At 50.6% G+C, this 14496-nt stretch overlaps 1 protein-coding gene across 1 annotated transcript in view; it reads left to right on the top strand.

Moving 5' to 3' along the window:
• The first annotated feature begins 541 nt into the window (after positions 1–541).
• The window catches only part of ITGA9 (integrin subunit alpha 9), a 347591-nt gene continuing 333636 nt past the window's right edge, over positions 542–14496 (top strand). The window contains exon 1 of the mRNA XM_043442046.1: positions 542–1007. Within this exon, the coding sequence (XP_043297981.1) occupies positions 823–1007 (185 nt within the window). The 5' untranslated portion in view covers positions 542–822. The remainder of the gene's footprint in view (positions 1008–14496) is intronic.

Raw genomic sequence — 14496 nt, 5'->3', positions numbered from 1 at the left:
CTCTGCAGGAGACACTCAGACACAGTTCTGGCTCAGTCTCTGTGGGGTCTCTGGGTCCTGGTGACATGTATTATATATAATATTTTATATATAATGCATATTACAAATTATATATTAGAAAAAGAAAAATAGTAAGGCTAAAAATCTAAGCGTTCATCTCATGGTACTAGAGAAAAATGTTGCAAATCTAGAGAAAGTAGAAGAAAAGAAAGATAAAAAACTGATAAATAAAATTTTAAAATTGAAAAGTGAATGCGTTACAGAAATAAAATCATTAAAGTTAAAAGTGGGTTCTTTAAAAAATTAATAAAATTAATGGTTCCTACAAAGACATATCGAGAAATAAAGAGTAAAAACACAAATTACAAGTAGGGTGGCCTCAGGACCCAGCGCCCAGGGCGCGCCGGGGACCCTGGGCGCTGGGGCGGGTCTCTGGGCTCCTCCGAGGCCCGCGAGGTGGTGCAGGGCTCGCGGCCCGCAGGGAGCGCTGCTGCGCCGTTCCGCCGCCGGCCACTCAGGCCGCCCACCCCGCGGGCGCGCCTCTCTGCAGTCCAGCGCCGCCCGGCCCGGGACCCACTCGCTTCGAGCGCGCACACTGCTCGGCTGGACAGAGGACGCCGGCCGCGCCGGGCCGCCCCCGTGCTCTCCTACGGTGCCCGCTCGGCCCACCGCCCCCAGCCCGGCACCGCGTCCCGCCCGAGCCCGAGCGCAGAGTTCCGGCCCCCAGGAGCCTCTCGGCCGTCGGCGGACCCCTCGGCCCCTCCGCCGGCGCGCTCGGCGCCCTGCTCGCGGGGCTCAGGGGAGGGCGGCGGCCAGCTGGGGATGGGCGGCTCGGCGGCGCAGAGGGGCGCCGGGGGGCTCCGCGCGCTGCTCCTGGCGTTGGTGGCTGCAGGGACCCCCGCGGGTGCCTACAACCTGGACCCGCAGCGCCCAGTGCGCTTCCAAGGTCCTGCCGGGTCCTTCTTCGGCTACGCGGTGCTGGAGCACTTCCACGACAACACGCGCTGGTGAGTGCCCTCCCGGCCCGGATCCCGACCGCAGCCCGGCCCGGCCCGGCCCCGCGGCAGCCCCCAGGCCGCCGCCGCCTTTCCGGCCTCTCCACGCCGCCGTCCCGAGGGGGCGATTTAAATGTCTCCGTTGCGCGCAGCCCGGCCGCCTAGGAAAAGAAGGGACGAGGGAGGCACGGTCTCCGGTCCCGGTCGACCCGGTGGGCTCCCCAGGCGGAGGGACCGGGCGCCTCTCCGGCTGGGAGAAGCGCCGGGATTGCCCCTCGGCCTCCCAGGCAGTCTCGGCTTAACTCAGGGTCGCGAAGTAACTTAGTTCCTCTGCCTCCGCGGGGCTCCGGAGGCCGGGCCGGCATCTCGAACGTCCCTCTCTGGGGCGACCGGTAGACTTCTCAGTTTCGAGAACTCTTGGTGACACCCCTACCCCCAACCCGCCGCTCCCCAGGTTTAAGCCTCTCCTGCCGGCTTTTGCTGGAAGCAGTGTAACCGCGAAGTGAGAGGGAGAGTGGGCTCCGTGTGCCTGGGGTGATGCCAACTGGAGCGGTCCTCAGGCTCATCAGGCCATCTGGGGAAGGGAGCCGAGACGGTCGGGAAGGGAGACGATCCAGGACACTCAGTGACAAGGCCGGAAGGGCTGGCTAGTGAGTGATTTGTGGGGTGGCCTGGGTCTCACCGCACGCGGAGGCGGCTGCCCTGTGTAGAGGTCGAGGAGGACAGCTGCCCCCTGAAGGTCCCCCTGAGAGCCCCCAGGGGTGGGAGCTCTCCTCATTAGGCCCCAGCTGCAAAGGGGCGCAGAGCTTGAGTGGCCAACCCCAGAGGAGAAGCACCAGGGAGGCTGGTCTCTCCTTGGCCCTTTCCTCCTGGTAAGAGCAAATAAAACAGTCACAGGAGGGGGGTCAGGCGCTCCTCAAAGAGTTAGGGGATGGATAGTTCCCCAGTGGGGACCTAGGTGGCAGCTAGTCCAGGACTGGTTTTATTGTGAGCATCCTTAGGCATTGCAGGCTGGAACGGCAAAGTCAGACCTCCTCTGTGCTCAGCACGTAGTTCTGCCTGGAATTGGACAGAGCCTGATGGAACTGGCAGGGTTAGTAGATTCAAGTCCTGAGCATTCCTGGAAAATTGGGAACTTTGTGACCTGCCAGCCCTTTAACAATCATGATCTCTAGGAGAGCTGCCTCCAGGAGAACCAGCTTCTAAGGTCTTTGTGTAGCTTCTGCCCTGTTCCCTATCTCCCTCCCTACTGTTTACCCCAGTTCCTGAGTTTAAGGCCAACTGTCATTTCTTGCAATTGCCAAATCCCCCCTTGACAGCAAAGCAGGTTGACACCTTTTCTGTGTCCTCCCGTGTACTCAATGTCCCCGTGGACTTTGAATTTGGTAGAGAAGGTGGCCTGGGCCAGAGCAGGTAGAGAACACATCCCAGGATCTGAGGCCAGGCTCACGGACTGTGTGACCTTGGCACAAAGCTTGTGGGGAGGGCTGTCAAAAATAGGACTAGTCAGGGCAGGGGGCTGCTGAGGAGGGGCAGGCGGGGAAGCTGAAGCATCACTGATGCCGGAGGACCTTTAACGTACAGAGAGCTGCCAGGACCCTGCCTCCTGGACTTGGACGGGCCACAGGTGGAAGCTGCCCTCACTCAGAGCAAGTAGGGGGAGTCAAGACCTGGAAAAAGAGTTCAGTCTGCTTTTTTTAAAAAGTCTTTTGGCCAAGCCACACTGCATGTAGGATCTTTAGGTCCCCAGCCAGGGATCAAACCTGGGCCCCCTGCAGTGGAAGCACAGAGACTTAACTACTGGACCACTGGGGATGTTCCCAGCCTGCTTTGTTTTTAAAAAAGGGGATGAGGAAAGCCTGTGTGGTGTGAATAAATTTGGCAAGTGCAGGAAAAGACCCAGGGTATGTGGCAGAGAGGGGGTAAGGATGGAGGGTCATGCTGATTAGTGGCTTTGGTGTCAGTGGAGATGTGGGGCAGATATTTCAGGGATTCATAGGAGCCCCTCATCACAGCCAGGCTGCTGGTCTCAAAAGCTTTCTCTCTGCTTCTTATACTGAGTGGGCTGCTCCTTTTTTCTTATTCTTTTTTTTTTTTATATTGTTATTGAGATATAATTCACACATAACATTAACTCCAGGGGTACAGCATAATGACTTGATAAACATATATCTTATGAAATGGTCACCACAATAAGTTCATCCTAACATCTGTCATCAGACACAGTTACAACTTGGTGTGCCGTGAGAACTTTGAAGACTTACTCTCTTAGCAACTTTTAAATATGCAATACAATATTGTTAACTATAGTCACTGTGCCGCACATTAATTACATCTCCACGACTTATTTTTATTAAATTCTCTTGGAGTATAGTTGCTTTGCAGTGTTGAGTTACTTTCCACTGTACACAAGGTGAATCAGTTATATATGTACACATATCCCCTCTTTCTTGTATTTCCTTCCCATTTCTGTCACCAGAGTATTATGTAGCGTTCCCTATGCTGTACCGTAGGTTCTCATTAATTTCCTATTTTACACATAGTAGTGTATATGTATATCAATCCCAGTCTCCCAACAGCCTGCTCTTTTTTTCTGACTTCTTGTCCCTGTAATTTTTCAAGTACCAACTAATCCCTCCTGTGATCTATTTAAAGCAACTTTTCTTTTGCCTCCCCCGCTCTACACTGCCTTCATTTTGTATTAGTTCTTGCTTATCTCCTTGGCTTGTGTCCTTCTGCTGTTTCTTCCAAGCATCTTGGGCTTCCGTCATAGCTTAGTCAGTAAAGAATCTGCCTGCAATGCAGGAGACCCGAGTTTGATTCCTGGGTTAGGAAGATCCTCTGGAGGAGGGAATGGCAACCCACTCCGGTATTCTTGCCTGGAGAATCCCGTGGACAGAGGAGCCTGGCAGGCTACAGTCCATGGGCTTGCAAGAGTCAGACACGACTGAGTGACTCAGCCACCGCCAAGCATCTTTCTCCCTGTTCTTGTCTCCCTTCTCCTGCTTCTTGGTCTTAGACCTTGAACATTATTCTCTGCTGACTCTGCTGCCCAATCTTCGAAGGAAGAGACTTCCAACATCTCCTGTTTTCTCCTCTTTTCCTTCCATCTTTACAGGCTTGACTTACTGCGATACTCATGAAACTTCAACCAAAGGCCTCTCACTTGCATAGGCCCTGTGCTTAATTCTATACTCATAATTTTGTATTCATTTTCTTAAAGGTAGTTGCCCTATATTTGTAGGATTCAGGCCCTGTGGAATCTGGAACTGTTAATTGGTCTCTACCTTAACTTTCAGCTCTGGGCTTTGTTGATTGACTTAGTGACTGATGGTTGGTCTCTACCTACCAGGCGGTCCTTAGGTCCTGGATCTTTTAGCTTTGCTTGAGGGACAGGCAAGTTGTTTCCAATGATTCACAATTACAAACAGCAACAGGGTAAACATCCTTCTAACAGAAGCCTTGCGGACATCCTTAATTATTTCCTTTGCATAAGTTCCTGGGCTTAGAATCACTCGGTCAGAGAGAGGGGGAGGCTTTCAGGCGTTTTCTCTGAGTTTCCATAGTGCCAATGAAGCGGAAATGTGAACTTTAGGGCGATGTATTAACTGTGGAGTAACGTACCAAAAGGCTGCTCCAGTCCAGTGGGAGAGCAAAGCCTCCTACATGAAGGAGATTTTAAAAAAAGATGACAGAGAGTCGGGTTGGGTGTGGGAGGTAAGTGATAGACTTGACGAGGAAGAGTCATGGACTGAAACTCTGAATGGAAAAGAAGGCAGTGTTCACTAAACCTTACGTCTTCTTTCTTCTTGAGCAGAGATTATTCTTTAGCTTCTTCATTCAATCTTTCATGGTTTAATAGTTTTGCTTCATGCTAATCAAGCACCTTTTTACAGGTGGGAGGATTTGTCTTGTGTAAGGTAAGGAGGGAGGGGAGTGCTGCGTGGCCGGGAGAGCACCCCCCACTGCAGTCAGTGGGGGCTCTGCAGGGGCCAGAGAGGAGGGGTCCCCGGACTAAGTGCCCCCCAGGTTCACATCCCAGAGCGCCTGCATGTGCTCTGTCAGCAGAACTAGTGCATCTTCTCTAATCCCATAGCTGAGCATCCCGAGCATTTCTTTTTTAAACCAGAGTTGTCGCTGACCGGAGGTCCCAGCTCTGCGTGTGTGGGGTTGGGGGCTCGCCTTCTGAGCCCCAGACCCTGCATCCCACACCTGCGGTCATGCTGCTTTGAGAACCCAGCACGACCCCGGCTCTCTCCAAGGGTGTGGCTCGAGTAGCCTGTGCCGTCATGCTCTGGGCAGTGAGCGTTATCCCCGTGGCCAGGTGGACCGCAGTACCCCAGGGAGTGTGATAGATGTCACTGGTATCAGTTTGGATGCAAACGTGCAAGGGACTCGGTTTCTATGTTTTCCCAGTGATCCCCGTCTGCCTGCCCTGAGCCAGCATCCTCTCCCAAACCTGCCACCCCCCGGCTCTTCTCGCCCCCTTTGAACAACAAGCAAGAGGTACCAGGGAACACGGACAAAGCAGATTTCTGTCCCCTTCCTGTAGACACGGATGGTCCCTCAGCTGCGGGGCAGACAACTGTAACACCCTGGAGATAAATACATGCAGCCCGGCTGGCGTCCAGGCCCCGGAATGGGGTTCTTTCACACCCTCCCCTCCCCTCCTTCCTCTCGGCCCCAGACGCCCCGGAGTCTGAGGCGGTTGGGTGCCCTGGCTTCCTTTCTGGAGACGTGCTTCCTGCCCCATCTCCCGGGACACATCAAGACAGCCGGCCGTGCTCTGGCCCAGAGCAAGTGCTCGGAAATGGAAGAGGCGCCGGCATTGCGCTTTGTTAGGGTTGTCTGAGCATCTCTCAGTGAGGAACAGGAGGCGATTCAGAGCCGAGGGGAACATGGCATCCTCTCATTTGCATGAAGCTTGATGACTAAGAGAACAAGCTAGCTGGTTCCACGCCAGTGCAGTGGCCACGGGCCAGGTGTATTGCCATTCAAATTAATTACTACCAGGGATTTCCCAGGTGGTCCAGTGGTTAAGACTCTGCTTTCACTGCTAAGGGCATGGGTTTGATCCCTGGTTGGGGAGCTAAGATCCTGCATCCCATGCCGTGTAGCCAAAAAAAAAAAAAAAACAACCAAATAAAATGAAGAATTCAGATCTGCAGTCACACCACCACATTTTAACTTGTCAGTAGCCACACGTGCCTTGCGGATGCTGTTTTCAGCAGCACACAGGACATTTTCACCATTGCAGAGAGTTCCAGTGCTTGATTGGACACTGCCCAAGTGCAATGATTTGTGTCTTTTTTTTTAAGTTTTTACTGAATTTGTTACTATATCGCTTCTGTTTTGCATTTTGATTTTTTGGCCATGAGGCATGTGGTATCTTAGTTCCTTGACCAGGGATCGAACTGGCACACCCTGCATTGGAAGGTGAAGTCTTTTTTTTTCTCTTTTTGGAAGGTGAAGTCTTAACCACCAGACTGCCAGGGAAGTCCCTGACTTGTGTCTTAAACAGCTCGATAGAGATCCAAACATTAAAGTCAGCCCCTGCATATCTGAGTATTAAAACTGAAATGAGGGAGCTTAAATTTAATTAAAACTTAATAGCTGGCAGCCTCCTTTCATCCATTAAACATTGGACTGCTTGCTCTAGGCTGAGGGCTGGGGATTCAAGAATGAAAAATGCACTCAGCCTGATGGGTAAGAAGACTGTGGGCTTCTCGCCTTGTACGTCAGGCAGAAATAAGATGTGGGCTCCGATGTGGGAGGGCAGGTCCTCAGGCAGGCATGGGGAGTTCTGATGGGCAGAAAAGAGCCCCATGAAGATAGAATCTTCGGAAGGGGGATGCTGGGACCATGGGCCCTGTTCCCCGCCCCCACCTGGCTTTGTGCAGAGGCACCCAGAAATGCTGGTGGCAGCCAGGCCTTCTCATAATCTCTGTGGCAAGGTCTCTGTGCTGTCCATGCTCGGCGCTCAGGCCGGGCTGTAACCCCACTTCCCCATCTGGGTTTTCTGGACGTAGCTTTTCCAGATCTTGTTCCAGGTTCTTACTAGCTCTGTAGTGCCTGCTGTTTCGAAGTGCTCAAGAAGAGATGACATGTGTATGAGGCCCCAGTTCTAAAGGGCCCCGGACAGCATCCCTTGAGGGTTTCTATGACATTTCCCTGAAGATCTCAAGAAGCTGGCGAGGGTGCTGTTTCCCGAGCTAGTGCTGAACGCTGGCTGGGGCAGAGGCAGCTGTCACACTCTGGAGAGAACCTTCCAGGGCAAGAAGACAGATTCTCTCCAGCCAGTCTCTAACAGCCCAGAGTGTGAGAGTGTGAAGGGCCAGGCCCCGGCCAGCTCTGAGTCCCCAGCGAGCTGCTGCCGGTCAGGAAACGGTCCCCTTCTGATAACTCCCATTGTGATTTGTCTGCGGAGGATGCTGTTGTCACATTTATTAAAAGCAACCATGGTGTTCTCAGAAACCACTTGCTTTCAAGGGAGTAGCATGTAACTTTAAGAAATCAAAACAAATGACCCCATCAGATAGGATTTGCTGGGCATCTGCAAGAGGCCCGATCTTTCACAAGTGTAACAGTCTCTAGGGGGATCTTCGGGACCACGTGGTGACTGGTGTCCAGTTTGCCAGATGGAGAAGGAAGGCTCACGGAGTTAATGCCTTGACCAGGGTCCATTCCCGCCTTGGGTAATCCGTGCGCACTGGGGCCCTCGGCCAGTTTGTGTCCTCTGGGAAGCAGATGCTAAGACAGAGATAGGAGTTGAAAAGAGTTATGGGGACGGGGAGTAAGGTGGATGAAAGAACAGGGGAGAGGAAACAGGATGGGCAGGGGAAGCCTCAGACAGTGATGCGGGCCTGATAAAAGTCTCAGCCAACTTAGAGGGAAGCTGCTGTGTAGAATAGGGAACTCAGCCTGGTGCTCTGTGATGACCTAGATGGGTGCGATGAGGGGGTGGGAGGAAGGGTCAAGAGGAAGAAGATATAAGTATACTTAACGGCTGATTCACATTGCCGTAGAGCAGAAACTAACACAATATTGTAAAGTAACTGTCTTCCAACTTAAAAAATGCCCTTTGATAAGCCAATGGAAAAAAAATATTAAAAAAAAGAATGTGTATATATATATAGATGTACAACTGAATCACTTTGCTGTATAAAAGAAATTAACAACATTGTTAAATCAACTATACTTCAATAAAAATCAATACGAAAAAGTCTCAGCCACCTCAACAGGGGCACCCTCAATCTGCAGCACCCCATATGATCATAGTCAGTCCCCGTGGTTGCCTAGGGAAGGCCTGGCCTCAGCCTGATTGCCTGGAAGGGGCGGCAGCTGGAGGCTGTCAGCTAACTGTCCCCTTGCGGCCGAATGGCATGAGGGGTTGGATGCCTCAGTGGTGGACACGGAGCCCATCGTGTGTGAAGGGCCGTGTGAGGTGTGTCCCTCGGCCTGCAGCGTGGCTGGGATAATCTGTGCTCCTGCTCATCCCGCCGTATCAGCCCGGGCAGTGCTGGGATTCTCAGCTGTTAGAATCAGCCCCGAAGCAGACTCGCAGGGTGCCTCTTCCTGACCTCAAGGAAGTCACAGGTGAGGGGTGAAGGAGGAAGAGAGCTCCCCCCTTACCCTGAGCCGCTGACCAGAGCTTCAACCCTGGTATCTTGTGACCCACAAAGCCTTAAGCCATGTGGGTTTGGTGACCAACCAAAGCAGAGTAAAGTGTTTGATCATCCCCTTTTTTTTTGCTAAAGGGAGTCTTAGGAAGTGAAAGCAAATCCAAGATTGGTGAGACTCCAGTCTTTGAAACCACAAGGTCACTTGGTCCCCAGTTTCTGCTTTTCTGGGACTCTTGTTGCGAGTTTAAATTTGTAGCAGCAGCAGCCACAGTACTGCTGATCGCTTAGCCCATGTTGAGTACCGTTCCACGTGCTTCATGTGCATTAACTCACATAACGTTCCCTACAGTTGCTTCAGCTAGTTGTCATTGTAGCCTCATTCACAAGGGGGAAACTGAGGCACAGAGGGACAGAGTAGTTGAACTGAGGCCTGCACCTTTGCCTCTCAAGAACGCAAGAGTTAAGAGTTTAGGGCCTCAAGGCACCCAGACATCTGTGTTGTGAGACTCTGTCCTGCTTTCCTGAGAAGGTTCTGGAAGCTTCCCAATGACACCCTTTGCAGATGCTTATTCAGGACCCACTGGCTACCTGTGTGGAGATGCTCAATCCCTTTTGATTTCCAGAGATGCTCAATCCCTTTTGCTTTCCAGAGATGTTCAATCCCTCAGGAAAGAGGGACCAGTGATTCTGCCAGGGATGTTTGTAGGGTCTGCTCTTACCCTAGGTCACTGTAAGACAGATATGTCCTAGGAAATATGGAGCATTCTGGAATATTCCCTGTATCCATCCTAACCTCTCTGGGTTTCCCTCCCTCCATCTGCTCCGTTGAGTGCTCCTGGCTCCCATGGCTGACTGAAAAATTTTCCTTTGGAGAGTATATGGGGAAGGATGCCACCTCAACTGGTGTTCAGGATTCACCCCTGCATTTGTAACATTGTTAAAGAAACCCCCTCAGACTCAGAATTTCTGTATAAATGGCCAGCAGTTTGAGAGCAAAGATGATTTAGGTCTGCCCCCCACCCCCTGCAAAGCTCAGCGTCAAAAAGGCATGGAATGAATTTCTTGCATCTCGGTATATCCGTTGGTGTGTTGAAGCTCTCCCAGCCCTTCTGGACTGTCTGGCCTGGAAATGCTGCAACACGCACAGACCCCAGAGCAAAGTTGGCTGTGTGCAGGCCGCCCCGAGGGCAGCAGTGCACAGGTCCTCGCGTCCCTTCTCCACCAGCGCAGGGCCTGGAGTGGAGGTTCTACACTCAGGGGAGGGGGGTCCTTCCTGACTCTGCCTTCCTATGGCCTCTGGTTCCCTAGGAACAACCAAATCCGTGGTCTGGGCCTTAGCAGGGGGGCTGCCGAGATGTACAGTGGCCCTGCCGGCCTGACCTCGCCCCCATTCAGAAGCTGTGTGTTCTTAGCAAGTTACTTCAGGTGTTTGAGCCTCAGTGTCTCTTCTGTGAAAGAAGAACAAGGAGAGTTTGTGCCACAGACATTGTGGGGGGAATTAAATGCGATTAATGTCTGCAAAGCCTGAAGCATGACATGCACCATGCACCTGGATAAATCTGAGTAGCTGTTTCTTACTGTTTCTTTGATCCAACATTCCAAGCTAATGGTCTTCATCCTGACTTCAGATGCTAAAATTTTGCTTTCAGAGCATTTGTTGATTCATTCATTTATCAAAATTTGAGTGTCAGCACTCCATACAGAAATAAATGAGACACTGTTTATTATGTGTCGTCTCTAAAATTTTGGTCATGCTCGGCATCAATCTGCATTTTTGTTTATTTATTCATATGGCTGTTTCCAAAGATCTGAGTTGGCTACTTTAATAGGAGACTTGTGGGATTGTAAAGCCTGGAGTTTTTAAAAGTCTTTTTAAAAATCCAAGTGTAATTGGTTTACAATATGTTTCAAGGGTACAACATAGTGATTCAATGTTTTTATAGATTATACTTCTTATAAAGTAATTATGAAATATTGACTATATTCCCTGTGCTGTTCAATATATGCTTGCAGCTTATTTATTTTATATACAGTAATTTGTACCTCTTTAGGGCTTCCCTGGTAGCTCAGGCAGTAAAGAATCTGCCTGCAATGCAGAAACCTGGGTTCAATCCCTAGGTCAGGAAGATCCCCTGGAGAAGGGAATGGCTACCCACTCCAGTATTCTTTCCTGGAGAATTCCATGGACAGAGGAGCCTGGTGGGCTGCAGTCCACGGGGTTGCCAGAGTCAGACACGACGGAACGAGCAATACACACACAATCTCCTACCACTATCTTGCTCCTCCCCACTTCCCTCTGCCCTGGGGTAACCACTAGTTCTCTACATCTGAGTCTATTTCTGTTGTGTTATATTCATTTGTTTGTTTTATGTTTTAGGTTCCACACATGAGTGATAGCATATAGCACAAGTCTTTTTCCGACTTACTTCACTGAGCATAACACCATCCAAGTCCATCCATGTTGTTAAATTTTGCCATTTGCTTTCTTTCCTGTGGCTGAGTAATATTACATTGTACATGCACCACCTCTTCATCCATTCATCTGTCTATGGACACTTAGGTTGCTTCCGTGTCTTGGCTATTGTAAATAATACTGCTGTGAATATTGGGATGCATGTATCTTTTGGAGTTAGTGTTTTTGTTTTCTAGGAATAGAGTTGTGGATCATATGGTGGTTCTAGTTTGAGGTTTTTAAGGGACTTCCATGGTGGCTGCACCAGTTTACGTTCCCACCAACAGCGTAGGAGGGCTCCCTTTTCTCCACATGTGTTATCTGTGGTCTTTTTGATGATGGCCGTTCTGACAACTGTGCGATAAAGCCTGTCATTTTGTCTGGCTCTTCTCTCAGAGAGCAGATCGGAAGCCATTCCTATTCTGGGGAGCCCTGTCCTTCATGCCAGCATCCAGATAAGTCTGGGAGGTAGATTCACACTTCTAAGGAGCTGGTGAGGATTTTAGCCAAAAAAAAGTAAATGTAAAAATATTGACCTGTTTTTCTAAGAGAAGAAAAATTTTCACAAGAAGCCAACAGGAGGACCTCAAAAGGCAGGTCTCTGGAGTTCTGCAGCTCGCTCTGCCTCTCAGATTTTAACGTCTGCCTGATGCTGTCAGGTGGGGAAGGAAAACCTCAGCTCTTTGCCATGTTTCCTTCTCTGGGTGATCTACCAGGGCCTGAGCCCCTGGCCGGGGCAGCAGCCTCTGAGGACCCTTTATTCCCATCCAGGGCGGCCAGGGGGTTTAATGACTCTGCGAGGCGGGCCCCTCCCTGTGACTCTGTTCTTTCCCAGTTGGTCATGGAATTCCACTGGTTTCCTTCTCAGGGAGTACAGGATTTGGCGTGGTCAGGTGGCTTTCCTGGCTCCAGCTCATCCATTGCTCAAGTCCTGGCTGTGTTTGGCCTAGGAAAGGATGTGGAGTGATTCCTGGGGTTTCCCTGAGGTGCAGTGGACACGCAGCGATTGAATTCCACTCCTGTAACTAAAACATGGGTCCCCGGGGAAGTTTTGGTTTGGGGATCAGATGCCTGAAAGCAAACCTAATGGGTTTAAGGTTTTTAATCCCCACTTGCCGTCCTTGATCTGGCTGTAATTTCGCCCTGCGGAATCACTGCCGCGGTATTTGTGGGGAGGGAGGGAGCCTTGGGGACGATGTCAGCTCCAAGCCTTCCCCAGGAGGCAGCTGTGGTTCACCCCTTTCCTGCCACCTGTGTCCCTGGGGAATTGACCCGTGGTTTGCTCTCCGAGGGTGAAGGGTAGGTTCAGAGCTGGATGGGTGGCCAGATGGGAGCCCTGGTGACCAGCTTCCCCCCACACTGGTCAACCAAGGAAGTGGCTGTGTTGGAAAAATGGAGTGCACTTAAACTGCCACATAGGAGGGAGTTCAGAGGGACTGGAAGGAGCATGCCCCTAGACATGGACCCCTGGGTTCAAAGCCCGGCCCTGCCACTTACGAGCAGTGTGCCCGTCATCTCAGCAAAACACACGAGATGCTGCCTGGCAGGATTGCCTCGGACAGGAGATCAGACAATCTACTAGCATGGCTGGGGCCGGCAGATGAACAGATGGGTCCACATATCCAGATAGGTGCGTGAACTGCTCATTTAGAGAGGCAGCACCTTATTGTAGTTTTGATTTGCATTTCTCTAGTCATTACCGATGTTGAGCATCTCCTCATGTGCCTATTGGCTCTCTGTACGTCGTCTTTGGAGAAATGTCTGTTTAGGTCTTCTGCCCATTTTTTGTTGGGATTGCTCGTTTTTTGTTGTTGTTGAGTTGTGTAAGCTGTTTGTGTATTTAGGAAATTAATCCCTTGTCAGTCGCATTGTTTGCAAATATCTTCTCCCATTCTGTAGGTTGTTTTTCCATTTTGTTTAGGTTTCCTTGTTGCAAAAGCTTGTAAGTTTGATTAGGTCCCATTTGTTTATTTTTGCTTTTGTTTCTAATGCCTTGGGAGACTGACCTAAGAATACATTGATACAGTTTATACCAGAGAATGTTTTGCTTTTATTCTCCCCTAAACATCAAGGTCCTATTGTATAGAACAGGGAACTGTATAATCAATATCCTGTGACAAACCATAATGGAAAAGAATATGAAAAAGATTATATATGAATAGCTGAGTCGCTTTGCTGTAGAGCAGAAATTAACAAAATATTTTAAATCAACTATAAATAATGGCTTCTCCGGTGGGTCAGCTGGTAAAGAACTTACCTGCCGATGCAGGAGACACAGGATGAGGGTTTGATCCCTGGGTGGGGAAGATCCCCTGGAGAAGGAAATGGCAACCCACTCCACTATTCTGGCCTGGAGAATCCAGGGCTACAGATTGTGGGGGTTACAATCCATGGGGCTACAGTCCATGGAAGTTGCAAAGAGTCGGACACGACTGAGCACACATTACTTCAATAAAATTTCAGAGCGGCAGGGCGGGGCTGGGCGAGGGAGTGGGGGTGGCTAACCTCTGGGCAGCACTTTTGCGCCAGCAAAGTGGATGTTCTAGGAAAGCAGGAAGGCGATTGAAGTTTAGCCTCATGGGGAGGAGAAAGGCCTCCTCTCATCCTTTGGGGATAGAGCCTCTAATCCAGATTATAAGCTCAGGGCCACCTGCAGAGCATCAGGTGCCTTTTCCAGACAAGGTCATCACATGTGTGAGCGGCTGGCACCTGTCGGCTCCCCTTTGCTCCTTTCTGGCTGACGTGGGGAGGGCAGAGTGGGCGAGTGGCCACTGCACCCGACTGCCAGGGTGCTCACATCTCTCTGTGCTCAGGTAAGTGCCATGACCTTGTGTGGCCGCCTGCTTCTCCCTCTGTAAAGGAGGAGTAATATCAGTGCCTCCTGCAGGCTTGTGGTGAAGACGAAATGCAGTTCAGCCCAGAGGGAGCCTAGCCCAACACCTGCACACTCCCCATGCCCAACACAGGCTGGTGGTCTTTGTAATTAGGAACCCGAGGTCTGAGTTAAGGAGGAGACTCTGGGAAGTGTCTGGGAAGTTTCTCTGCATCTTTAACTAGGAGTGGGATAGAGGAGAGCTTGATTCTCAGGGGTCGTCTGTTCATACTGGCCCCAGATGAAAGTGATTGTAATTAGTGTAGGTGGTTCTAGAACCCTTCTTAGAAGTCACTAGGAGAGTTTGTAAAAAATGCATGTTCTTTTTAAAAAAAGATTTATTTTATTTTTGTATATTTGTCTGGCTGCGCCAGGTCTTAGTTGTTAGGTGCAGGATCTTTGATGTTCGTGGCAGCATGAGGGATCTTTAGTTGTGGCATTTGAACTCTCAGTTGCGACATGTGGGATCTGGTTCCCTGACCAGGGATCAAATCTTGCCCTCTTGCACTGGGACCTCGGAGTCTTAGCCACTGGACCCCCAGGGAAGACCCAGAA

Source organism: Cervus canadensis, chromosome 22 (assembly GCF_019320065.1).
Source record: "Cervus canadensis isolate Bull #8, Minnesota chromosome 22, ASM1932006v1, whole genome shotgun sequence".
NCBI classification, from domain to species: Eukaryota; Metazoa; Chordata; class Mammalia; order Artiodactyla; family Cervidae; genus Cervus; species Cervus canadensis.
The sequence above is the reverse complement of the archived record's forward strand: the minus strand, read 5'-3'. Positions and strand labels throughout refer to the sequence as shown.